The sequence below is a fragment of the Cuculus canorus genome, chromosome 15 (assembly GCF_017976375.1).
Source record: "Cuculus canorus isolate bCucCan1 chromosome 15, bCucCan1.pri, whole genome shotgun sequence".
NCBI classification, from domain to species: Eukaryota; Metazoa; Chordata; class Aves; order Cuculiformes; family Cuculidae; genus Cuculus; species Cuculus canorus.
Window position 1 is genome coordinate 7,871,339 of NC_071415.1, and position 26,358 is coordinate 7,897,696.

At 53.2% G+C, this 26,358-nt stretch overlaps 1 protein-coding gene across 2 annotated transcripts in view; it reads right to left on the reverse strand.

Annotated features, from left to right (window-relative positions):
• Positions 1-26,358, reverse strand: part of PRKCB (protein kinase C beta) — a 128,241-nt gene that overhangs the window by 41,707 nt on the left and 60,176 nt on the right. For both annotated transcript variants that reach the window (XM_054080432.1, XM_054080431.1), the window contains exons 4-8: positions 19,081-19,192; positions 17,155-17,283; positions 5,336-5,492; positions 4,833-4,967; positions 3,102-3,198 (exon numbers count right to left, since the gene is read on the reverse strand). In XM_054080432.1, coding sequence (XP_053936407.1) covers positions 3,102-3,198; positions 4,833-4,967; positions 5,336-5,492; positions 17,155-17,283; positions 19,081-19,192 — 630 coding nt within the window. The remainder of the gene's footprint in view (positions 1-3,101; positions 3,199-4,832; positions 4,968-5,335; positions 5,493-17,154; positions 17,284-19,080; positions 19,193-26,358) is intronic.

Sequence of the window (26,358 nt, forward strand, 5' to 3'; positions counted from 1 at the left end):
ACTCTCTCACAGCTGAAAACAGTCTTGTCAGATCAGATTTGACACTAAATTAACCTCCGTGAAAACAAGCTGTAATAAAATTCAAGGGCAATATGATGCTTCCCTGAAACGCCACCCCACAGCACACCTCTGTGCTCCAGCTGAGCCCACGTCCTCCCGCGCTTGCAGCCCAGGGGACTCGATGGAACACTGGCCAAAGCAGGGGAAGGCTTTCAGTCCTAAATGGAGCGGAAAAGAGCAACACAAAGAGTGGGAAAGGAAGAGGATTTCCATTTGCTTCATCCCACCAAACCTGGCAGCTATAGGCACAGCATGACCAGCAGTGCTGGCGGACACGCAGCGAGCACCCGGCACCCAAGAGCAAGAGTGACTGCAGGTCCCTGCTGTTGCCTACAGCTGCTCCCGAGCCTGCATTTGAAGAGGGGCTGCTTCAGTCGCAGTCAGTCTGGCACTTGACCTGAATTTGCAGCATCACAGTCTGCCCGCAGGAGACACCGTAAGGATACAAACACAGCGTGACCTCCCTGCTGGCACAGGCTCAGCACACAGCTTGGCCAGGAGGAGAAAGGTCTTTCTAGAAAGAGCCCAAAGTAAGAGTTGAGGAGATGTGAAGGTAGTCGTCCCCACGTGAAGTGTCTTGCTTTTGCTATTGCGTCTTTAATGTCTATCTCTGAGTACAAAGGTCCTTTCACTTGTTTCTAATATACCCCTAAGTACTCTCAGTCTCGAGACCTCTGCACGGTTTTACAGCTGGCGCTGCCAAATATTGCTCGCAAAATTCTTTAAAATAAGCACTTGACCTTCGTTATCCAGCTCCATTTGTCACAGTTAATTTACTACATCTGAATTTATGCAATAGCAGCTGACGTTCACATCTATCAAGCTGTCCCAGCAAGCGGCTGATAAAGACCGAGCAGAATTGGCAGGCGATGCAGCGCAAGGCTTCACGCTGTGCTTTTGTCTCCGGACGCTCTCTTGGACGTCTCAGGACGTGCCCACTGCAGACAGAAGGTTGTGGGAAGCGCAGCAGCAGGACCTTGGCCAAGCACGGCCCCGCAGGCTGCCAGAAAGGGGCACAGCTCCAGGCGGCAGCTCTGCGAGCACCCCCCTGTCTTCTGCATCACCAGGCTGACGCCTGGTCCTTTCAGCTGGGGGCTTTCGCAAGGTGACGTCCACTCAAAATATAAACCTATCCTACACGTCTTAACTTTGTCCTGTTGATCTGCGCCGCCCAGGAACAGGCAGGATCAAGCAGCGCTAATGCAGAGCGACTGGAGGGTTCTTTTTAGTCCTTATCATCTGAAATGCCGTGACAGCCCTCTGGCTGCTGCATCCCAGCCCAGCTCCAGTGCAGTCCTCGCCCCACAAGCCATCACTCAGCTGGCCAGGGATTTTATCCATCATAACAGCCACTTGCTCAGAAAGGAGGATGCACAGCAAGGTGAGGGTACAGATGCAGTCTGGCGGAGTGGAATGACACCTCCGGACAATTATTTTCTAAGCTGTAGGCAATTCATCATCCGACTTCCAACATATGCACCCTTTTAACACCACTGGAACATCGAGAAATGCAATAAAAGCAGGTAGTTAGTTCTTTATAGAGCTGACAGCCACTGATTGTACGCCAGCTGTTGTATTAGAACTGTCTCATTTTCTTGGCTGTTCAGGAAAGTTATATATAAATGAGATAAATGAGAGATTGAAAAAAAGAAAGGAGAAAAAAGAACCAACTCTCCAGTCCCGTGCTACAATTACGGAGTTCACGCTGACAGCCAGAAGGGCAGCTCTGTTATTTTGTGTATGGCTCATGGAAGTCTCCAGATGTACCACAGTCATTCACAGGGTTCTGGGAAGATGTTAGCTGCACTGAAAAACGCAAAGAGCTATTAGTTCCATAATGTCCGGATCAATCATTCCGGCAAGATCTCCTATGGCTAATTGAGCAGCAAATAGACATTTCTCCTTGAAGCCCTTGGGGAGTTGGACCCAAGCATCACTGAAGTCTTTCAGAGGCCGGCATGGAAATCTCAGCAGCTTCAGTTCCCCTCCGTGCAGATCCCAGAGCACAAAGCCCTGGTACTCTCTGACAGCAGCTCAGCCGGACCAGCTCCTCGGGGAAGCCCCAGTGCGACGAGGCTCCCTGAAGACTCTCAGCCACCCTGAAATCCATCGCCACAGTCACTCAGAAAAGCCTATGGCTTTTATGTCTTTGCTTTTCAGAGGCACCACCATTGCTTTCCCCAAGTGTCTGTTCTGCCCTTCCAGCTGCATGGAGCGGAGCTGGCAGCCACACCAAGCCCCCGTTGCCTCCCTCTGAGTGCTCTGCTGGCGTTCTCCTCTCTTCAGACACAGCACTGTCGCTCATCTCAGCGTTGCTGTCACTTGGCCAGATCAATTAGCCCACGGTTCTGTTAGCACAGACTCCACTCTTGGTTCACCCAGCTGCCCCCGAGTGGGGCTGGGCGCAGCGCTCCCTACCACGGGAAGGACGGAGCACTTTGGTTATTGAAGGCAAATCCTCTGGCCCCTACGTATTGCTTACACCTCCAGCAGCCCCAGCAGCTTTTCGCTGGCACCACCTCAGCGCCCAGCGCCGTTAGGGATTGCCAATACCAGGCACCGGCTCACCCAGCTGTCACCCTCTTCCAAAGCCAGCCCAGCCTCAGGGCACGAGGCAGGGTACGGAGGCTGCCACAAAATCCAGCGGCTAAGGAAGGGTTGCTTTCTGAGATTAGCTCCAAATCCAATTATACTAATATCTTAATTTATCTTAATTATATTAATTCATAATCAGCAGCATGACAGAAAAAAAACAAATAAATCCCATTACATGGCACCTCAGAGGAGGGCAGGACCCCTGCACCGACAGACAGCTTGAGCTGCATCACGAGCACAGTTACACGGGGTTATCCTGGGACATTTCAGGATCTTCGTCCCTCTTTAATTGGAAGAAAGTGTTGGAAAGAAATTAAATTAATTACCTCCTTATTTAGCTACGCGATACTCATTTTGGCAACACAAATTGTGAATTATGATACCCTAACAGGAAGACATCGACCGAACAATGTGGATGAAATGTTTGCTAATAAATATTAATTCACCTCAAATTTCTGCCTCAGTTCCTCATTTCCTTCTTCTCCTTCCGGAGGCACCGGGACGTTGAAATACTCCCCCTCCTCCTGGCTGAGCAGCTTAAACCTGGAGGGACACAGTGAGAACGGCAGGTCAGGATGGCAGAGAGGACCGCGGGGAGGCAGGACCATGTGCTGGTAGGACCGTGACTGGATTTGGGGGGAAAGGACAGTTTCCCTCTGTTTTCCAGAAGAGAAGCTGTGTCAGCCAGAGGCTGATGGGTGACAAATGAGGCTCCTGGGTTGAGCCCAGCCGTACCCGTGTGATAACCCGCCTTCCCTGGAGGTGTTTAAGGAACGGGTGGATGAAGTGCTGAGGGACATGGTTTAGGGAGTGTAAGGAATGGTTGGACTCGATGATCCAATGGGTCCTTTCCAACCTTGTGATTCTGTGATTCTGTGATAACACTGCCAGCACTGCCTGCATGGGCCAGTTTTCCCTGCGAGATGGCACACGTTGCCTGTGGGCTCCCACTGGGCAGGATGGCGGTGGGGAGCAGCCCCAGCTCTGCCCCACAGTCTGGCTGTGCGGTGAGTGCCCCGCGTGCTGCCAGCCCTCCTGCCCACATCCCTGCGCAGGAGACGAACGACCAAGCACTGGGCAGGCAGGACAGCCCGGCTGCTAATTCCTCCAGAGATCTGCTTTGGAGGTGGACAGGTATAGTTGGACTCAATGATCTCAAGAGTCTTTTCAAACCAAATTCTATGATTCTTCCTCTCTGTTCCCTGCTCCAAGGGAGACACACGCAGCTTCCACAGTGGAAAAGACAGAGTCTGGGGGGGTTTGCTCAATTCATGGAATACAAATTAAGAGCATGCAGGCTTTGGTTGCCAAAAGACATATAATATCTATTTTCAATTATTGCACTGCATACAGAGAGGTAACAGTGCTCAGGCATCTGCGGAAAAATAGGGAAATAAGGCGGAATGTGTCCTGCTGGGGGAGATAAAATGGAAATGGAGAGGCCTGTTCAGCACGGGTGTTACAGACCCAGTGTGCTCAGCTTTCACGTGGTAATGAGCGATAGCAATTACACACTCGGGTCGCATTCTTGCTTGTCCTGAGCTGTACCCTCAGCACTGCTCCTGCTGCTCTGTGTGTTAAAAAGCGGCTGCCCCTAGCACACAGCGCAGTGCAAAGCGCATTTCCCTCCACCCGCACACAGTCCTGCTCTCCTGCACACCTTGTGCAGCCGTGGAGCCTCCTCAGCACAGGAATCAGGAGCAGCTGACCAGTAAATGCCAGGAAACACTTGCTGTCCCGGCAGGTAATGCTCTCTCCTCCTAAAGCCTATGCGGAGCACTGGTCTCCTGGCCATGAACAGCAGGCAGAGCAGCCTCGTGTCTGCGTGTACCCGTGGGAAGAAAAGCTGGGCTCCTCGAGCAACCCAGCAAGATGCAGGAGGACACAGCAGAGGTGACACAAGGCCAGCCCAGACAGGGCACTCACATCATGTCCTGGCACTTCTGGCCATCCTGTGGGACACCCCATAGCCACCTCTGGCCATCCCATGGGACACCCCACAGCCACCCCAGCACCAGTGATTCTCACCAGTCTGAGTGGTGGAGCCAAACCAGCTGGTGGTCCTTGGACAGAGGACACTGGCGAAGCATGACGGGCTGCCCCATCTCCCATTGCGTACAAAGGATCAGCACTGCTTTTTTTGCCCATAGCCTTTTTAAAACAATCGCAACTCTTACCATCCATCGACCCCTGACTTCTGCAGCTCAGAAATCCCGAAGGACAAGGAGCCCATGAAATCATTCCTGCTGGTCAGATCCCAGTCCCAGATCTCCACAGACAACCGCCTGTCTTTGTCTGCCTCTTTCAGTTGGCTGGAAGAGATAAAGGATGGCTTTATTTTGGAGGCTGTCAGTACCCCACCGTGCTCTCCACACTCCACAATGCAAATTGAAGGGATGCTCCTCAATGAACTGTTCAGGACTCTAATATTTCATTTCCCAACCACATCCATTTCAAACACAGAAAGCAGAGTTCCTGCCCTGAAACGTCCGGCTTTGATCCAGGGTCAGGGCAGAGCTTTGAGCATTTCTGAGTCACTCTTACAGGACCGAAACTAATTATTTCTCAGCTGAATCAGCTTAATGTCTCTGAATAATTAAACCAGAGCAAATACAACCCCGTTAATTCTTAGGGGTGAGAAAAATTAGTTCACAAGTTTAAACATTTTTCTTGTACTTACAATTTAAATGTCTCGTTCCACTCAGGATTCAGGGAGCACTTGATAGTTTTGGTCTTCTGTTTGCTTTCATTTTTGGGGTCAGGGATTAGTTTAAGCTTCACGTAGGGATCTGACAAGCCATTGGGGTCCATAGGAACTAGGTTTTTAGCATCTCTTACTGGGGAGGAGAAAAGGATTCAGTTCAGTAGTCAGACTACAAAAACACTCAACAATAGGCAACTGCCTCATGTGCAAATCAGTGTGAAAATAGCGATTAAATACTGAAAACATGCAAACACAGATATGTCATGAGGACCAACACAGAGTTATCAATGCAAATCCAGCTTCAAGAGACAGCAAGGCTGAAGGATCCGCTCAGGAGAGGATTTCCACTTTCCGACACGATGATTTGTTGTTTGCTCTCAGTTTTAAACAGTTTAAAGCTGCTTTGTTTCCTCTTGCACATTGGTATGCAGAATCACATTGATTCACATCTTAGATGAGATCTTAGGAAGAAACGTTTTGCTGTGAGGATAGGGAGGCCCTGGCCCAGGTTGCCCAGAGCAGTGGTGGCTGCCCCATCCCTGAGGGTGTTCCAGGCCAGGTTGGATGGGGCTCGGAGCCCCTGATCCAGTGGGAGGTGTCCCTGCCCATAGCAGGGGTTGAGACTGGATGGGCTTTGAGGTCCCTTCCAACCCAAACCATTCCATGATTCCATGATTCCATGACCTTTCTTTCGGGCAAGGTGGGAGCATGGGGACTGTGCTTCCCACAGAGAGGGGAAGCAGCAACGCAACAGCCGTGAACAGGGGAGAGCAGGCACCAGAAAGCATCAGGACAGTGGGTGGATCCAGTGCCGAGCTCTCCCTTTGGGTCCCCTAGGGCTCAGCTGCCATAGCCTGGAGGGACCAGAGTGGATGGAAGGGGGGATGCCTGTAGGGAGCACCCCAGCTCCGGGAGCCAGATCATCTCCTGGGGGAGCAGGAGCAGAACAAGGAGCAGAAGAGGAGAGAGCAAACCTGCAGGTGACCTTGACTACTTGTAATTGGTTTGCAGCCTTGACAAATTAATCAGGCTGATCTAAGTCTCTTTCCCCAGCTTAAGTCAAAATGGGTCTGTCTTCTGGGAGAAGAGCCTTATCTTCCCTCCAGCCCAAGCAAAGATATCAGAGATGAAAAAGTCTGATGGGACACAATGGAGCACAGTGGTAACTAGGGTAAAAGCTGCTTGCAAGGAAGTCCAGAGCCAAAACTCCCCTCCCCTGCGCTGCAGCCAGCAGACACAGCTCCCTCGGGTGCTCTTGCAGGCTCTCCCACCCTGTAAGCAGCAGCAGGGGCTTCCTTCCTGCCCAAGCTCTGTGGTTACAGAGCCCCCAGCCCTTCCTCGGCTGCTGGCACGGTGCCCGCTGGCAGCCCCTCGGCACAGCCTGCTGTCACCTCCCCAGGACCCAACCTCAGCGGTTGGGCACGGAGGGTCACGTTGTGTCAGGAACAGGGAACTCGGTGCTGCTTGAAATCTTGTGGGATCACACCAGCAGCTCCGCTGTGAGGTTCACCGGAGCGCAGCTTCACCCCACACATCCCAATCCTGATGAGCTGCAGGTGCAGTGTTGCAGGACATGAGAAGACACTTTTTAGAAGAGTAAACCCAACCACTCAGTTCCCACATAACCAGCAAGGTGTTCCTGATGTGAAGCTAGGAGCAAGATAACTTTGAAAAGCACATTAAGGCTCCAAAATCTGCAATCTACGGCTGTCCTCCTGAAGCATTGTCCAATTTCTGCCTCCTTGGGATAAAACACAGCCCAAATTCAAGTCTGCGTTTATAAACTAGCTCATTTATCAAACGGGACACCCTTGACAGCGGCTTGTGAGGCAGGAACAGGTTACAGTTCCAATCTAGGTATTCTCCAACTCCTGGGATGAAGCAGCCACAGGAACCAGAGCCACCTCTGGCAGAAAGGGAAGGAATGACCTCATCACTGCCAGTGATGCTGCTTTGGGGGCTGGCAGTGATGAAGTCATTCCTCATTGTGGATGTCAGGGTGCCCAGGACAGGCAAGATCTCCTTGCTGGGAGGCTGCGGTGGGGTCAGTGACTGCAGGACTTCATTTCTATAAAGCCCTGACAATTCTCCTCATGTGCCACCTCATGAATGAATCACCTTCTTTTTTACAGCTTGGGCACCAGTCCCAGCTCTGCCCTTGGGAGGATGCACAAAAGTTATTCTGTGCCTTCCTCTCAGTCCAAATCTTCTGTGCAAAGCCATGCACCATCCCAGCAGGCAGGCTTGCAATCGGTTGGGTGAAATCTTTAAGTAATGAGTTTAATTTCCACGGCCCCGCCAAGGCACTGCACTGAGACAGCCGGAATGCCTTCCTCTTCCCCATCCCTTATCAGAGGAGAAGAATACGCATTTTCTCATCACCGTTATAAGCTTTTATCTGTGCCTTTGTGACAGGAAAAAAAGGCAATCTGTATCACCATGTTCTTGAATTATAAAACATAGAATGCATTGGAGAAAAGCCTCATACCAATTCTCACCTGACCGGGAAGGAGCCTGCAGGGAACACAGTCTCCACAGGTATAAGGAATAAGCAGCAGGAATGGCCTTTCCTGCTTGCAGATGCGGGAAGGGCCCAGAATGGGGAGTGCAGCACTCCTGCCCTCAGACATGCCCCCACCCCATACTCTTCGCACAGCTCCAACCCTAACTCCTCAACCACAGGTCCATTGCAACCTTCACAGCTGCACACAAATCTCCTGCTCTTCCACAGGCTCCAACCTTCACCCAAGTGCAGGGACCAGGACTCCCTGCCTGCATCCCCTGTGCTGAGTGACGCTCCCAGAGCCCTGCTGAACCAGGGCTGCTTAATAGCCCTCTTCAAACTGCTGAGTTTTTACTGCTTTTTATTACCTTCTTGGCTTAAAATTATTATGACAACTTATATTCAGTGACCCTGGCCATCTGCAGCCGAGGGGGATGGAACAGTGGCGGAGTCTCCATCCCTGGAGGGGCTCAAAAAACATGTAGATGTGGCACCTGGGGACATGGTTTAGTAGTCATGGTGGGGTTATGTTGATGGTTGGACTTGATCTTAGAAGTCTTTCCCTCCCATAATGATTCTATGAGATGTCAGAGCCTCGGGGGAAGATCCCTCCACACCAAAAGTGGGCAGCCCACTGTTGCACAGGACCACTCAGCCTGGGGGTCATGGGCACTGGATGGCACCACCCCAGCCCCAGTGCAGGTCCCACACCAAACAGCCACGTCCACGCTGGTCACCACCACTCTCCATCCGTGCCAGGGTACACAGAAATGCCCAGGGCTCCACACACCCCGAGACAGATGGCAACAGCCACTGTGCACCCAACAGGACTGACCCAAGGGTGGGGAGGAGCTGCTCGCTTTTGGAGCACAAAGCGGACAACGTTCCCCTACAGAGAGAGGATGCAAAATCACATCACACTGAATCAACTTGGCTTGATGTTTCACTGCCTGAACGGCCAGCGTAATGACCTCTGGAGACAAATGAACAGGCCTTCATCATTTATCAGCCCATTGTTCACTTTAAGGAACAGGGAAAAACAATTCCTGACCCTCAGAGTCAATCAGTTCATGCCCTGAAGCACGGGATTTGATTACCTCATGCTATTTTTCTCAGCACACAGGCCTAAGAATTTCATTAATGGAAATAATTTTATCTATTCATTTAGAAACCCAAAATGTTTCTGCTTGACCTTAAGTAACTTTCTGACTTTTCAAGCAGAAATCAACAATTATGTGAAAGAAAAATAAAAGCCTTGAGACGTGCAGTAGTGATTCCTCATGTCGGGAGAAATGTGCTGCTCTCCAAGCCTTTATGGCACTTCTTTGACAATTAAATTTGATGTTAAAGAGTTTTATATCTGTCATATTCTGACAGTTTTGTGCATCATTAAGAAGTAGTAACATCATTATTAATAGTGATGAGTAAGAATATTACGATCCCATTTAAAGCAGCCAGTCTTAAATCCCACTGGTTACCCAGCCCAGCAACGGCTCCTGGTGCTGGCGGAGGAGGAATCATGGAATCATTAAGGTTGGAAAAGACCTCTTGGCTCATCCAGTCAATCCGTCAGCCCAACCCCACCGTGCCAACTAAACCATGTCCCCAAATGCCACATTCTCACGGCTTTTGAACCCCTCCAGGGATGGGGACTCCCTCACTGCCCTGGGCAGCCTCTGCCAGGGCTTCACCACTGTCAATGAAGAAAAGTCTCCTAATACCCAATGCAAACCTCCCCTGGTGCAACTTGAGGCCATTTTCGAGGCATGGGCAAGCCCAGGACTTTGCTGGATCTGGGGACTGACTGGGGCACTGGCAGCGTCCCCATCCTCCGTGCACAGCGGGTGCCTGCGTACGCCCACACTCGGACGGACATGTGGGTGCACGTGCATGGCGCAGCTGTGGCTCCACAGCACCCAGCGTGGGTCATGCGGGGAGCATCGCTGCTGCACACCAGGGCTGGCCCATGCACCCAAATAAACCTGATTTTGAACCAGTTCCTCCCACTTCTCCCCCTCCAGATGTGTTTGCAGAACACACTGCCTGTGACTCGGCGCCCTGGAGAGCCTCAGCAGAGCAAGAGCAGCAGCCACAGCTCTGCAGCTCAGCCCAGGCTCTGCAGGGAGAGGAATGGAGAGGGTGTTCAGGGAGGAATTCTGTCAGGAAGAGCTTCACCTATGCCTGGGACACCACATAGAGGTGGAGAGCTGGCCTGGGGACACCACTCCACTGCCATAGGAACGAGATGTCACCCACTCCGCCTGACAGGGCCAGGGCAGGTAGAGCTGGCTGAATGATATTTGAATAACTATTCTGCCAAATTTGCAAGAGCTTCCAAATAAATTATTCAGACAACGTCTTTTAATTCCTCAGCCAGCTGTAACTGCAGGAACAGGCTTAGGAAAGAGACACTTATTCCAGACGCCCACATCTCCAAGAGAAAACATGGGGAAAACTATCACTGTTTTGTGATATGAATGCTCAAGGCAGGAGGAACTAGGCAGCTTGTTCTGGCCATGGAGGTCACAGCCAGGAGCTGCCAGCGGCTGTGAGAGCAGGGCAAGGCCCTTCCTCCAGCTCCTCTGAGAGCTTTGCCCTGGAGAAGTGGATTAGGCAGCTCCAGAGTGGCCGAGTGCTGCAGGGCCAGGGAGGGATGCAGCGCATCATGGCCCTCTCCCAGTGACGGGGAGGACTCCTGCAGGTCTCCACCAAGAAGCCACTTCCCTGCCAGCCCCACCACTGTGAGCCGTGGTCCTGCCAAGCTCCACGGCTGGTAAAAGCGGTGGGTGGCATGAGAGGACAGTTTCTGACTCCCTGCTCCCAGGACTGTGTTTCACCTAGAGCGATATGAAAGGACTGGGGCCCCATCGCCGGGGCCGTGGATCTGCTCGGGGCTGGTACCCAGGCTTCTTCAGGACAGCAAAATTCAGCTGCTGGGTAAATAAAGACCAGAAAGTTCTTTGCTAAATATGCAGTGCCAGATGGGGGCTCACTTTTATGTTAAAAAGAAAGATTATAACAAAACCCACTCTTATCCAGCTTTTAAAGACAGCTCCCACTGGCTGCCAAATCCTTTACCTTCATCTCTGAGTAAGCGAGGCCACTACAACGTACCCAGTGCAGAAAATTCTGCTTCTCCTTGCCCACTAAAGACAAAAACCCTTCTGAAAGCACAAGGAGAGGTCACAGCTCCACCACGTCAAGCCAGCCCCATCACCTCACCAGAGCCTTGGCCAGCGGCACCTCCTTTTTCCCACCTCTTGGCCAGGAGTTTGGAGAGGGGAAGGCACTGGGGCTGACCTGCAGCACTCATCTTCCTTCCTCCAGCAGCACACACCATCCCTGGCTGAGAGCAGCCGCATCCCAGAGAGCACCCAGCGCTCAGATTAACACCCTCGTGCATTAAAACATTTAATTAATGCTGTGCAGAAGAATATATTTGCGCATAGTTATACAATAGGAAAGGCACAGGGCTCATTATGACTGCATCTTCCTGGGCTGGTGATTATTAATTAATGCACTTCCAGCTCGTTTATCTAATCACAGCATAATTGGTTTCAGTTTTGGTCAATGTTTTACTTCATCAGCGCGGTAAATAGCAAGGCTCCGCTCCTGGCAGCCTCTGCCAACGCTGGCTGCAGGTGCAACAGGGCTGTGGCTGCAACTCTCAGCCGGCGCCGCCTTCCCACGGTGCAGGATATTAACACACAGGGCCTCCCAGGGCTCTTGCATTCTCAGGAGCCACTGTGGCAGCAGCAGGGTGGGAACCCAGCATCGTCCCCACGCACCACAGGCCTTTGTGTGAGGACAGGGCAGGCTCTGCTTTCACACCCAGATGGGTCAAAGTCACCTAAACACATCGGATGGTCTCTTGTCTCCCACGTATATCCCCTACAAACAAACCTAGCATGTTTCTGCTGCACTTTAGTTCCTGTAGAGCACTGCATTCCTGGGAGAAGCGATGGAGCTTCCCGCTGGGCCACACTGACACACCGACACACGACAGGACACACCGGCATGGGACAGGCTGCAACTCCCGCCTGTGCAGAGCAGCAGGACCGGGCAGCTCTCAGCCGCAGGAGAGGAGCGATGCATAAGCAGAGCCCTCCATCCACCTCACCAACTCACCATCTCAGAGGAGCAAGACATTTAACAGTCTTCAAGCCCAGACTTCACATTCCCTTGCTCCTCCATTCCCCAAACTCAAACATTCACGCCTCTTAATACGACAGGCTCAGAATAATCTGCATCAGGAAGCGTTTCTATAACCGAAGCAAAAATATTCAATGCTTGATGACATTTTAATTTGCTATGATTTCCCACTTTATTCAGCAGTCTTTTCCTGCTAATAAAACACTCGATCAAAGCCCAGACTGAATATACATTTGCTCTCATCCAATGGAAGCTGGACGATGCCCTGCCATGCTCCACCACTTGTGGAATCACTGCTTTTCACTCCAGCCTGTCCAAATGTACAGAACTGCCGGACATCCAAATGCATTCCTCCTGCTGCTCAAACCCATCTTGGCCAATTAGGCTCGGAGCCAAATCCTGCCTCCTACCAGGATGCTGCACAGGACGCCAAGCACAGCCGAAGCCAGTCTTTGCCAGGAACTAAGAGCCAGAGCAGCCCCACAGAGGAGCGCGACTGAGCCAGGGACGTCACCTGCAGCTGGTTCTGCCTCATACACAGCAAAACTCCTAATGTCCCAAAGCACAGAGCACACGGTCACAGCCATCCCAGGCTGATCCATCTCAGGTCTCGCTCGTACCCCTGAGCTCTCGATCCGAGCCCGGGGATGCTGATTACACAGTTCCCATGCAGCTCCATTGATGCCTAAGAAGAGAAGTGCTTGCCAAGAGTGCGTATCTAAGTGCTTCGCTAGATGAGACGCAGATTGTTTTGTGCCCTCATTAACAAGGCCCTTAGAAACCTCCTGAATTTTGGAAACCACCTTTGGCTGATGGAGCCACAAGTCCTGGCCCCAGCACAGAATAGGGGGACACCTCACTGAGCCAAGGGCACAATGCCACAGGCATTAGGAAGGTGCCATTTATTTGTCCAGACACCCTGTTATTAGACAAAGCCACGCATTTTGAATCCTTGGGAATACCAGCAAATCCCAGTGCTTGAGCAGCCACCGAGCAGGCTGTGATTGTGGCATGCAAAGCTGCAGTCTCGGGTGCGCCCATTAAACAATTATGTTCAGTGTGCAGCGTGAAAGGAGCTGTAACAGAGCCGCTCTCCGAACACAAAGGAATGATTGGCACCACAGACCCAAGAGCTGCGGAGCTAACTAGAAGGGGCAGCTCCACAGGTTCCCCTGGCTGCTGCTCCGGGCACAGACTTGAACACGGGGGCAAAGCTGCAGCTGCTCCAGACCCCAGCACAGATCCTGTAAGATGGAAAGAAATCCTTTGTAGCGCTGCAGACTTGAGTTCTGCACTTTTGCAGACAGATCCGATGGAGAAGGTAAGTGGAGGCACTCTCAAAACAGAGAGCTTTCACTTCCCATTAATACATTTGCTCTCATTTTTTTAACCAAAGCCATTTTGCAGGGCGTTTGATCATAGAATCACAGAACGGTTTCACTTGGAAGGGATCTCAAAGCCCACCCAGTTCCACCCCCCGCCATGGGCAGGGACACCTCCCACTGAATCAGAGGCTCCAAGCCCCATCCAACCTGGCCTTGAACACCTCCAGGGATGGGGCAGCCACCACTGCTCTGGGCAACCTGGGCCAGGGCCTCCCCACCCTCATAGCAAAATGTCTCTTCCTAAGAGCTCATCTCAATCTCCCCTCTTTCAGCTGAAAACCTTTCCCCTCATCCTGTCTGTGCCCTCCCTGATCGAGAGCCCCTCCCCAGCTTTCCTGGAGGCCCTCTCCGCACTAGAAGCTGCTCTCAGGTCTCCCCAGAGCCTTCTCTTCTCCAGGCTGAAGAACCCCAACTCTCTCAGCCTGTTCTTGGACGTGAGGTGCTCCAGCCCTAGGTTTTCCTTTGCCTGAAAAAGGATGGGTTTGCAAAGAGAAAAGGAAATAGGAAAGACAGAAGGGGAGAAGAAGAAGAGAAGGGGATAAGAAGAAGAGAAGGGGATAAGAAGAAGAGAAGGGGATAAGAAGAAGAGAAGGGGATAAGAAGAAGAGAAGGGGAGGAAGGAGGGAGGGAGGAATAAAGGGAGCAGAAGAAGAGAAAAAGGGAGAAGAAGAAGAGGAAAAGGTGAGAAATGGAGAGGAGACGGAGAGGAGGAAGGCAGAGAGGAAGGTAGCGCATGAGGCCGCCCAGGGAGCAGCCACGGCTGTTGCTCTGCTGCCGCCTGCCGGCCGCGCGCCGAGCTGCACCCACCCAGGCCCCGCCCCTTCCGGCAACGGCACCTTGTGGCCGCGCCCACTCGCACGCAGATCCCGCCCCCGCGGCTCCAACTGTGGCCACGCCCACAGGGTCCCGCCTAACCCCGCCCCTCCCCTGCGCTGTAGCTATGGGAACGCTGCTCCGGCGCCGGGGAGGGAAGGCGGTGGGTACCAGTCCCTCCTCATCCACAGGGAAGGCGCTGGGTAAGGACCCGGACAGGCTGGAGAAGTGGGCCTCTGAGAACATCATGAGGTTCAACAAGGCCAAGTTGTGCACCTGGGTCGGGGCAATCCCTGGTTTCAGTACAGGACAGGGGATGATGTGATTGAGAGCACCTCCTGCAGAGGAGGACGTGGGGGTGCTGGTCAATGAGAAGCTCCACATGAGCCGGCAACGTGCACTCGCAGCCCAGAAGGCCAACTGCATCCTGGGCTGCATCAAAAGAAGCGTGGCCAGCAGGGCGAGGGAAATGATTCTGCCCCTCTATTCCTCCCATGTGAGACCTCATCTGGAACACTGTGTCCAGTTCTGGAATCCTCAATGTAAGAAGGAGATAGAACTGTTGTAATGGGTCCAGAGGAGGGTTACAAAGATGATGGGAGGGCTGGAGCACCTTCCCTACAAGGACAGGCTGAGAGAGTCGGGGTTGTTCAGCCTGGAGAAGGCTCAGAGATCTCATAGCGACCTTCTGGTACCTGAAGGGACTACAGGAAAGCTGGAGAGGGGCTATTCATAAAGGCTTGTGGTGATAGGACGAGGGGGAATGGGTATAAACTAGAGAGGGGCAAGTTTAGACTGGACATTAGGAAGAATTTCTTCACCATAAGAGTGGTGAGACACTGGCACAGGTTGCCCAGGGAAGTTGTGGTTGCCCCATCCCTGGAGGTGTTCAAGGCCAGGCTGGATGGGGCCTTGTGCAGCCTGATCCAGTGGGATGTCCCTGCCCATGGCAGGGGTGTAGGGACTAGATGATCTTTAAGGTCCCTTCCAACCCTGACTATTCTATGATTCTACCAGTCCCTCGTCATCCACGGGGGAGGTGCTGAGTACCAGTCCCATCCTCAGGGAAGGCGCTGGGTACCAGTCCCACAGGAGCTGCTGTGCCCAGCATGAACCATCACTCCCCTTGGTTCTCCTGTCACCCTGCGGGACCAGCTCGGGCCACCCCTCACTGACGCAAAGAAGGGGCAGGTGGGGATGGAGCCACCCCACTGGGATCACCCATTGTAGCTGTCTCTGTTGGATGCGCTCTGCTGAGCCTGCCTGCCCTAGCAAGAAGGAGCCAGCTCCGAGCTGCGACACCTTGACAGCTCCACGCTCTCCCTGGGGACCAAAGCACCCGTTGGGATGAGCTGACCTCATCCCAACAAAGCAAACCCCTCAGCATCTGCTGCTGCCAGCCTGGCCGCACTGCAGGGTGCTGGGACCCAGATTTCTCATGGAGGAGCAGCCAAAGCTGCTGGGACAATGCAGAAGGATCCGGTCCTTGTTAGCAGTGTCATCAGCCTGGCACCCCCCAGGGCCCACTCAGAGGGGAGCTGATATTTGCAGCGTGGGCAGGAGGTGGCATTTTACACCCTGCAGGCTTAGCTCATGCTGTGAATAACCGTGCAGAGCGCGGCAGCCCCCTGCAGCGACCGCAGCCGCCCGGAGCTGCCTGGTTACCCAGCGTGGGCAGAAACCGCCTGCCTCAGCACAGCACCGGGTTCAGCCTTCGTCAGACAAACCCCAGTTCTTCCACAAGCCGCCTGCTTTGCCCATCGAGGGCTCTCTGGGCCTCCTAACCCTGCCGACACCTGTATCACGAGAGGCTGTCGCCACATCTTCAGCCTGAGCTCTCCGTGCAGGGAACAAGAGGCTGGACAAGAACACGACTGGTGTTTCATGAGATGCTCATGGGTTATAGGGGAAACAATGCCTTCTAGGAACTCAAAATCCAGGTGGCAAAAGCCTTTAGAGATAGGATAATCCTGCTTCCTTCCATAAACAGAATGGAGGAGTTCTAGGACAGAGGAAACTGGGATGGGGGACAAGGGGTTTTGCTAGGCTGGCCCTGGGGCCTGTGGGATGCTCAGGGCAGGGCAGGAGCCTCTGTTGAGCCTGATGAGGCCCAGCTGTCTGCAGTCTCCTCCAGCCTTGTCTCCCACCACCTGGTGCATCCCTGGAAGGAGGCACCATGAGATGGCACTGCCACTTTACTCCTCCCCTGTGGTATACCCGCACGGGATGGCTCCTGCCCACTGCCAATCCACGCTCCGGGTGTCCTGCACAGAGCTGCAGCAGCCTTCCCTGCAAGCCCTACACCGTGCTCCAGGTCTCCATCGGGGCTGGAGAACAGCAAGGAAACATGAAAAACAACAGCTACCCTCCCGACGGCAGCGTAGAGGGGCTGATGTCTGTCCCAGCAGCCTCTGAGCACCAAGTGGGAAGGCAGCACATGCCTTGCATAGATGGAGGCCACGGAGTCTCCAAATCAGTGGAATAACATTGCAAAGTTCAGGTCAGATGGAAGAACCACCCAAGATTCCCACCAAGGCCTAGGTACCGTTAAGGACATGGCAAGAACAGCAGTTCATCACCATACAGATAGCACAACGCACACTTTTTCACACAGCATAGCTAAAGGCACAACTTTCCATCCCACCTCCCCAGGATGCTGGAATTTTACGTGATTGAAAACCAGTTTGAAATCTTTAACTGAAAAGCTCTTTAGCACAGACAGCCCTGGAGCCCCGGCCAGTGCTTGCTGGAGGGCAGGAGCGGGCCTGGAGCAGGATCAAACCCTTGTCCTGCCTTGCCCGGACCCGTTCTGACCCATCAGACGCTGGGCACTGCAGCCTGGACACGCCATGGCAGGCACTGCTGTCAGCACGGCACACACCCGCAGCGAGGGGCAAGTGGGTGACCCCATGCACGGGGTTTGTACTTGGTCGTGCACCTACCTACGACGGTGAGCACGTCCTTCTCGATGTCAGCCCGGATGTATATCCGCCCCCGCCGCTCGGTGTGGTCCGTCCCGCACAGGCTGGGGACGTTCATCACGCAGCGCTTGTGCACGTTCATCATACAGGCTGCGGGGAGAGAGAGAAAGGGACACTCAGCACCGCTGCCAAAGGTCAGGGGCTGATCCCAGGGGACACGAGGGGATGAACTCGTCCTCTTTTAAAATGGGGATGTTAGTGAGGGATTCTGGGATAAATGTGCAACAAATGAACCTTTAAATCCAGCCGGAGACTCCAGCAGAGCCCTGCCCAGACAAAGGGACCCATCAGCAGTACTGGGTCCTGCCTAAATGGATGAAAAGGCTTTTAGGTCTTCATAGAATGGTTTGGATCTGAAGGGACATCAAAGCCCATCGAGTCTCACCCCCTGCCATGGGCAGGGACACCTCCCACTGGATCAGGGGCTCCAAGCCCCATCCAACCTGGCCTGGAACACCTCCACAGATGGGACAGCCACCACTGCTCTGGGCAACCTGGGCCAGGGCCATCCCACCCTCACAGGGAAACATTTCTCCCTAAGATCTCATCTCAATCTCCCCTCTTTCAGCTGAAAACCATTCCTTTCATCCTGTCCCTGCCCTTCCTGATCAGAGCCCCTCCACGACTTTCCAGCAGCCCCTTTCAGTACTGGAAGATGCTCTAAGGTCTCCCTGGAGCCTTCTCTTCTCCAGGCTGAACAATCCCAACTCTTTCACCCCGGCCTTGTACAGGAGGTGCTCTAATTACTTGAGTTTTGCTGTTTTACTGAACTTCTCCTCCATCACTCCCATGGTGCAATGCTGGGTGTTCAGGCAGATGCACCAGGAGCTGATGCAGAGCCTTAAATGTTACCTCTGTGTGTGTGTACACACACACATGCATAAAAATCCCTATACATAAAATGCATATATATAAAAATTTATATTTTAAATTCATTTCCACTTGGTAACATTTTAAGGGTGATAATGAATACACTGTTCCCACAACAGGCAGCCAGCTTCTATATTTGTGAGGAAGCCAGCACATGGCGAGCAGCAGAGGATGCTGTTCTCACAGAGAGCACAAGCATGTAAGCAAACGCTGTATGTTCACAGTCCTTTTAAATAGGAACATACAAGATTAACTTGGAAAAGAACTGATCTCTTTCTCAATCCCTTCCCTCCCCTTTCATCTCCTGTTTTCTCCTTTCTGTAAAATAATTCCCCAGCTTGCAGAGCCAAGAGTTCATGTTTAGTGTTGCTGCAGCAGGCGCCGCCACGGCCACAGGGTGTCAGTCAGAGCCAGTGCTGCGAGCTGGCGGGCACTGCTGCAGGGGGGACGCAGGCGATGCTGCTGCTGCAGGGGGGTTGCAGGTGACGCTGCTGCAGGCGGGATGCAGGCGATGCTGCTGCTGCAGGGGGGATGCAGGCGATGCTGCTGTGGGTGGTGGGATGTGGGTGATGCTGCTGCGGGGATAAAGGAGGTACTGCTGCAGCGAGGGAGGGGGACGGGAATGACGCTGCTGCTGCATGGGGGGATGTGGGCAGTGCTGCTGCTGCGAGGCAGATGCATGTGATGCTGTTGCTGTGGTGAGGGGATGTGGGCAATGCTGCTGCAGCTGCTGCGAGGTGGATGCATGCGATGCTGCTGAAGGGGGACAGAGGCAGGATCCCTCCAAGCAGAAGCCTTTCCCTCCCCTCTCCCTGCAGCAGCCCTGGGGGCTTCCCACAACAGGCAGGCAGTTGCCCACTTGTGCCCAGCCCTCGGGCACCAGGTCCATGCTCTGCATCCGTGGCAGAGGGGACAGGCTCTTGGTCACAACACAGGCGGCTAGGAGCCCCTGCCCAGAACCTCGAGGTGCCAGAGCCCCTCACTGCCACAACAGCAGCCACCGATTCCATCACTTACTGTCGCATTTCATCCCCTGGTGAATGAGCCCGTAGAGCAAGGACCCGCAGTGGTCACAGAAGGTGGGGCTGGAGTATGTGTGGATTTTAAATTTGTGTTTGCTCCGGGGATCCTAGGAGAAAAACAAAAGATTAAGATTATAAACTTGCATCAAACGCTGGTGAGGAACTGCCGCTCTCTGTGTTTCACGTGCCAGCTGGCTTCAGAGGTTCCACTAATGGACTGCAGTCAGCTGCCACCAACTGATGTGGACCTTTTCCAGCAGTTGCCAACATCCAGAGTTATTATTCTTTATGTGTGTTGCCATAACGATGAAAAAGCAATACATTGGCTTTTCTGGGGATTTATTGTTTTTAAATCGCTTGGTCTCAGCACAGAAAACACCAGGTGACATTGGTACGTAAAGAACCCACATAAGGGCTGGATGCTACTCAATGTCCACGTCAACCCAGTGGGGAAAAGGACAAAAACCCACCCATGATTTCCATCTCTATTAAGCCGCCCCAATAAAAATCTTTGTGCTGTGGTGCCAACCTCTCCCCAGCACGCTCTGAGGAAATCAAGATGCTTAGGAGTATTTGGAGCTTTCTTAAAACAAACCACAGACCCTTCTACATCAGCAGAGCTTGCAAAACCAGGAGAACCCAGGTTATTGTGGACGCTGTTGGCAGTCTTACACGGGCACCTTGCAAACAGGGCTTCTGACTCCAACAGGGTCTACAGAAGTTAAAGCCAAACAAACTCAGATGAGAAACAACTTCTTAACAAACAGACAGATCAAGTACAGAGACCACTGGATTAGGGCAGACTAAGGATTTGGTATCTCGTAGAATAACAGAACGGTTTGGGCAGTAAGGGACCTCAAAGCCCCTCCAGTTCCAACCCCCTGCTGGGGGGCAGTGGGCAGGGACACCCCCCACTGGATCAGGGTGGTCAAAGGCCCATCCAACCTGGCCTCAAACACCTCCAGGGATGGGGCAGCCACCACTGCTCTGGGCAACCTGGGCCAGGGCCTCCTCACCCTCACAGCAAAACATTTCTTCCTAAGATCTCATCTCAATCTCCCTCTTTCAGCTGAAAACCGTTACACCTCATCCTGTACCACTCCCTGACCACGAGCCCTTCCCCAGCTTCCCTGGAGCTCCTTTCAGCACTGGAAGCTGCTCTAAGGTCTCCCCTGAGACTTCTCTTAGTATCATCCATGCAAGACAAGACAATTCTGAGGTCAAACCTTAGTTACTCAGCCCATTGTAGCACAGCTTTAAGCCAACACATAGTTATGCAGGAGAGAGGACAACAGGATCTCCTGCTGCCTCAAAGCAGCTCAGGCAGTGCCGGCTGAAGTCGCTGTGAGAGCAAAGGCAGCGCCCTGGCAGCTCGGGGATCCCTAGGAGCTGAGGAACCCCAGCAGAGGAGCGGGGCCATCACCACTGGGACACCTTGTGGGCACAACGAGGCAGGGCAAAGGCAGAGGTGGGCAGTGTCATCCTGCCAGGAGAGCCCAGAGCAGCACGGCTTTGCAGAGGAGGATGCTTGGGCAGCTGGCCCTGATGCTGGGGAGCAGCAGGCACACGGGTGAACGAGAAGACTATGGCAAGTGGCAGCTGGCTTAATTTCATCTCAGGTTAATTGCTTAAAGGCTAGGGATGAGGCAGAGCTCCTGCTCGGTCATTTGAGCCGACTGGCTTCTTGATGGCCTGGAAAGGAGCCCGGGCATTAGGAAAGACATCTTTTCAGGGCACTGTGAGCTAAGTAAATAAATAAAGAGTGGAGTCAGAACTGAGCTATAACATATCTGCCAATGCATTACCTTCCCCTGAAATTAATCTCCCCACCACTGCTGCACTAGGGATTTCCTTGATTTAATCACTAATATTGTGCATTATTTCACAGCATCCCAGATACCTTCAGTGATACCAGCAAGGTGGGCAAGTAATGGAGCTTCATTTAATTCAATCTGTTAAGAGCAAGGGATTAGGTAAATGCTTCAGTAAATGTATTGTACTCGAAAAGATCTCACATTTAACCCTAAGCAAAGCAGTTCCAGACACAGAGCGCAAGGAGCCTCTGGTAGCTCAGGTGTCAGCTGTGTCACAGGAAGCCTGAGAGGATGAGGGTTCACAATTAACCTGTCTTTTGCTACCAAAAAGACAATTTATTAAGTGACCTCATGCATTTGAAAGCCTTCTGCATTTCCCTGTGATGTAAGAGAGCACAGAAAACCAAAGTCTGGATTCCAGCCTGGCAGAGGAGGCAGAGGGGAATTTCCCCACCGTGGAAGCTTCGGGCAAGCAGCTGGGGCTCGAGCTGGGCAGCTGACGGGCAGCGCGGCACTGCAGGCAGGGGAGCACCACACACTGCTGCCCAACGCACAAACAGACACCCCAATAGACCCACACCCCTCTGAAAGAGGCAGCAGGGTTAGTCCGATTCTTCCAGGGGACACGCCAGCCCTTACAGACTCACTCTCCTTGATCTGATAACCTGAGTGGTGTTGGTACAGCAGCTCAGGACCAACCATGCAGAACACAGAGCTCTTTCGTTGGTGTGAACCAGCTGCCTGCATCCGCGGGGACCTGCGGGCACCACGCCAGTGCCCACCAGCACGCATGCAGGAACGGCTCGGGATGCCTCCCTGGACACGAGGCAAGCAAGAAAATGAAAAACTTTCTTTTACCACCATCCCAGGAGCAAGGAGGTCTCTGGCTGGCTGGTTGGACACCAAACCACTCATCCTGCAGAGCTCCCGGCCACAGCGCCCATAGCCCTCGCCACAGATGCTCGGGTACCACGGTGCCCACCAGCGCTGCCCCACTGCCGGCAGCAGGATGGGGCACGGGGCAACTCGAGGAGAAACCATGTGCCAGTCAACCCCCAGCATGTGACACGGGGAGGAATCGCCCCCAAGCGCTCCAGTTTCTGTGTTCCCTTCTAGAAACAGATATTCCTGTTTAGGCAAATGGAAGCTTTAGTCATTCATAACAAACAGAAGCTCTGTTCAAAATGAGACAATTTCCACTTCATGTGAAGGCTGTTAAATTCCCACTGGAACCGAGAGTTAAAAAAGCCAGAGCTAGAAAAGCAAAGCATGCACCGAGCAGTGCTGCGGCGGTGAGAGCGTGCTGGCACAGGAACGGCTGCAGCTTTCCAAACGGCTCCCGCAGCATCCCACCCTCCGCTCGGGGGGAGCTGGATCCCTCACAGGGGCATTTCAGGCTTCAAAGCCTGCTCCCAGCCCTGAGGGGCTGCTTTGGAGAGAGACAGAGCCCCAGGGGTGTCAGGGTGATGGAGGCAGCCATGCGTGGGGAGGCAGAGCTGCTTCCCTGGCTGTTGGGGCTGAGAGGGGACCCATTTCACCTTGACTGGTGCTTTAGAAGGTGCCAGAAACTGGAAATTGTGGCTATCATTTTTGAAGGAGGCTGAAGTCGTTTTACAAAGAGACTATTTTTGTTCCGCAGAGACAGGGATGACGAGATCACTGCGCAGGCAGATGCTGAAAGACTTAAAACAAGAATGGTTAAAAAGAAGTTTGCCAAGAAAAGACAAGGCACTCCTCCTCCCCTCTCCCAGCGCAGAACCCTCCCGAAGAACAGGGCAGAATGCGCTTCCTCTAGAGAAGAACTGAAAAATGCCACTAGGAGTGTTTTAATGCACGGAGAGGCTCTGACCTTTCTAATCAGCACTGCCACAGAAACGTCATCCTCCAAGCGGAGTGGGATGTGCGTGTGCTGTAGATGTGAGCCCAAATGAGTGAGGGGGAATAGGAGCCAGGGAGGAGAGGAGATGCTCTTGGCTTTGACCTGGTACCCTGCAAGCACCAATAAGAGGCGTCTGGCTTCTGCTTCTCAACATGACAGCAGGTTTCTGGTCTGAAAGGAGCCAGTGCAAGATTGCATCCCTGACTTATTGCATCCTTGACTTCCTATTGCATCCCCAGCCAGCAGAGCAAACCTCACAGCTCCTGGCTCCCCCCAGGACTGCATGCAGCTCTATCTGCTCCCACCTGAGCTGGCGCCAGCCATCCCACCATGGGCACAGGCAGCTGCGTGCACTCTGCAGCTCTGCGGGCCAGGGGGGACAGCAGCCCGAGCTCTCCTGCTCCCCTAGGAATGCAATAAATTTGATTTAGAAGTGAGTAATCGTCTCGTGGCCTTCAAGGCACTCTGAGTGCAGCCCAGCCAGCCCCTTATTCAGGCTCGGCAGTCACCTCTGCCTTTCTTCAGGGTCATACCCACTGCCGAGCTCGCTGAATGACCGCGACAATGTAATGCGCGCTCTCCCGCTGAACCCTGATGGAGATGCTGATGCAGGAGCCACTGCTTCCCAATTACGTGCAGGCAGGCAGCTGGTGGCATTGATCAGCCTGACAACGTATTCACTGCTCGCAGTAGTCAGGAATCTGTTTGCTCTTTTGCAGCAGCCTGTCAGGACGGCAGCGGCTGCTCAGAGAGCGGCAAGCCGAGCTGGGAGAGCAGAGCACCAGGGCAGCACTGACTGGCGAGCAAGGGCGTTTTGCTTCAGCTGTTTCTCATGCAAAGTCCGTGTCCTGGCAAGGACAGCAGCCCTGTCGTACCCAGAAGGGCAAGCACTGCACTGAGTACTGTCTGGGCTTTTATTTATAACGCCTCTCGGCCAGTTCAGCTCTGCCTGGCTCAGAGGGAGCGCAGCCATCACCTCTCCGTGGGGTAGGGAGGAGGTGGGAGGCAGAGGGGCAAGAAACCCCTTTCCTAAGCGCAGCGCTCTGAGACATAACACATCTTCAAAACACTTCTAGCTGTCTTAGATTCATCTCTAAAATAAATGATATAAGAAGGGCACTCAGGTTTCTCCTGCGGGCCCCAGCTCCCATCGCCCTCTCCCCGTGCACCGCATCACTTGTCCATCAGCAGAGGAAGAAGGGGCAGCCCAGACCTACCGCCGCGGCTGTGCCGTTTAATCCTTGTACTGTCAAAATTCCTGGACTCTACAGAGCAGACACAGGGGTTTGGTTCAAAGTTAGGCACTGCTGCTTTTTCTACCACATTACAGAGAACGCTTTAAATCATCTCTTCCCAAGAAGAATTAATAAGGCTCATGTGAAGAGAGTATTTTAAAGTGAATTCCATAGAAATTTAAGCAGCGCAATTGCAGAGCGAACACAGCACAGCAACAGCCTCCTGGCTGCACAGAATGAAACCCAGGCAGGGGACATGAAACCAAAACCTTCATGCTTTGGTTCTCATACTTCCCTTGGGGAAAATCCCTCCAGTATGCAGGGAACAACACACAGAGAAGCCAGAGGGGGCCTGGCAGTGGCTCTAAAGGTGATGCTGCAGAGAAAAACCTATTGTTCCCTCCAGGGAAATGCAGGTTTGTAAGAGGCTGAGGCAGGGACAGCGCTGGGCAGCACCCTCTCACTGCACACCTTCTGCTTACTGACACCAGCAGGTGGTGGGGAAGGTGAACTGGAGACAAGCGTGGCCATCAGAGATGGGGACCCCTGCTTTCTGCAAGGACAGGCTTTGGACTACACTCACCCACCCCATCCTGTTCAGGATCTGCAGCTGGAAGCTGCTGCTCTGAGAGCCACCTCCCGCACCTTCACACCCGCTTGCACAGGGCTAAAAAAAAAGCCTTTGGTGAGAATCAGCTCCAAGTTCCAGCCAAAACCAAGGAAGGAAGTTAAAGGACCACTGAACAAGAGCAAAGGGTCTTTGTTTCAATGAAAAGAGCCACGATAAACCATAGAGGCTCCACTGAAAGCAAGTTACACACAAGTTTACTCCCTGAAGGTGTTCCAAGCCAGGTTGGATGGGGCTTGGAGCCCCCTGATCCAGTGGGAGGTGTCCCTGCCCATGGCAGAGGGTGGAACTGGATGGGCTTTGAGGTCCCTTCCAACCCAAACCATTCCATGATGATTCTAAGAGAAAAACACAGGTCCTTGCTGGGCAAGATGGCAAAGGTCTGGGGCTCAATCACTGGAGCATCTTTTCTACCAGTACTGCAACTCCTGCCTGCTCCAGTCGGCCACATTGTAAAGACAGTTTGGCGCTGCTGCACAGTGACACCAAAATAATTTTTCTACTGTTTACAGTATTACAGCCACGCAAAACCTCACAGAGCGCAAGCAGCAGGACACAGGCAGCTCCTCTGCCCAGATTTTGGCTGCGGAAGGGTAAGGTGTCCCCACGCAGGGCCAGTAGCTCACCTGTCAGTGGGCGCGAGCATCACGGCTGGGGCTGCTGCCACGGCAAACCCAGGGCCACAGACAGAACCTGCTCTGACAGCTTTCCTTGACAGCTTCCAGCAAGTTAATACCATTTTATTGACAAAAGATCTCATCTGCTAGTCAGACAACAGCAGAGGGACAGGGATGACAGTTGTTCTTCTCTTGCTGCTGCCGACACTGAGTAAAATACAATCCCTGACCAAGCAGTAAAAAAAACCCAGCTCAGCTTTTTTCCCCTGAGCAGTGTTAGCATCCCAACATCTTTTAGAAATGTTTGCTATCTTTCACGTGCCTGAAGAGTCATTTTTGTGTCAGCTCTCTGTGAGAACAGGGCTCTCACACCCCTTTCCCCGTGCTCTGCACCCTCCTGGTTGCTCAAACCAGCCCTGACCCCCCTCCTGCCTGCAGGACGCTTTGGTTCCAGACCCTCCAACTGCTGCCACTTGGGTGGGCACAGGCTGCAGCCTCACCCCACTGCCCTCCTGTTAGCTCTGCTCCGCACAAACCCCGCTGGGACCCAGCCCCAAGTCTCCAGAGCCACAGGCAGGGCACAGACCCAACCGCCCTCTCCACTCGCTCCGTGAACCAGAGAGGCTGCAATCCCAACAGGCACAACACGCGCCAAGAAAAGGAGAGAGGAGTTTTTCAATTACAGGGCTGAAGGCACGGGGAAGGCTGGCAGGAGAAAGAGTTGGGCTCTGGCAGAGCCAGAGAAGCACCAGAAGGTGCTTGGAGGGAGCAAGGCAGATACATCTTCATCCCACGGGAAGCATCACCAGCAGGAGCAGCGAGCATGTGCCCTCGCGCAAGGGGCAGATGGCAAACCACAAGAGCCGGAGAAGTTAATTAGCGAGACAAGAAAAAGCAGTGAGTCGCAACAAGGCTGTGAAGATCTGCTCACGTGCCGGACATGGGGCACCCCAGATATACGTGAGATGTGAGGAGAGATCGGGGTCCTGTTCTCTAAGGCAGGATTTGGGCAAGAGGGTGCTTGGTGCCTTTAGGAAGATTCTGGCTCAACATTAGGATGCTCTCCTGCACAAAGGGGCAACCCAGCAGCAGGCGTTCCT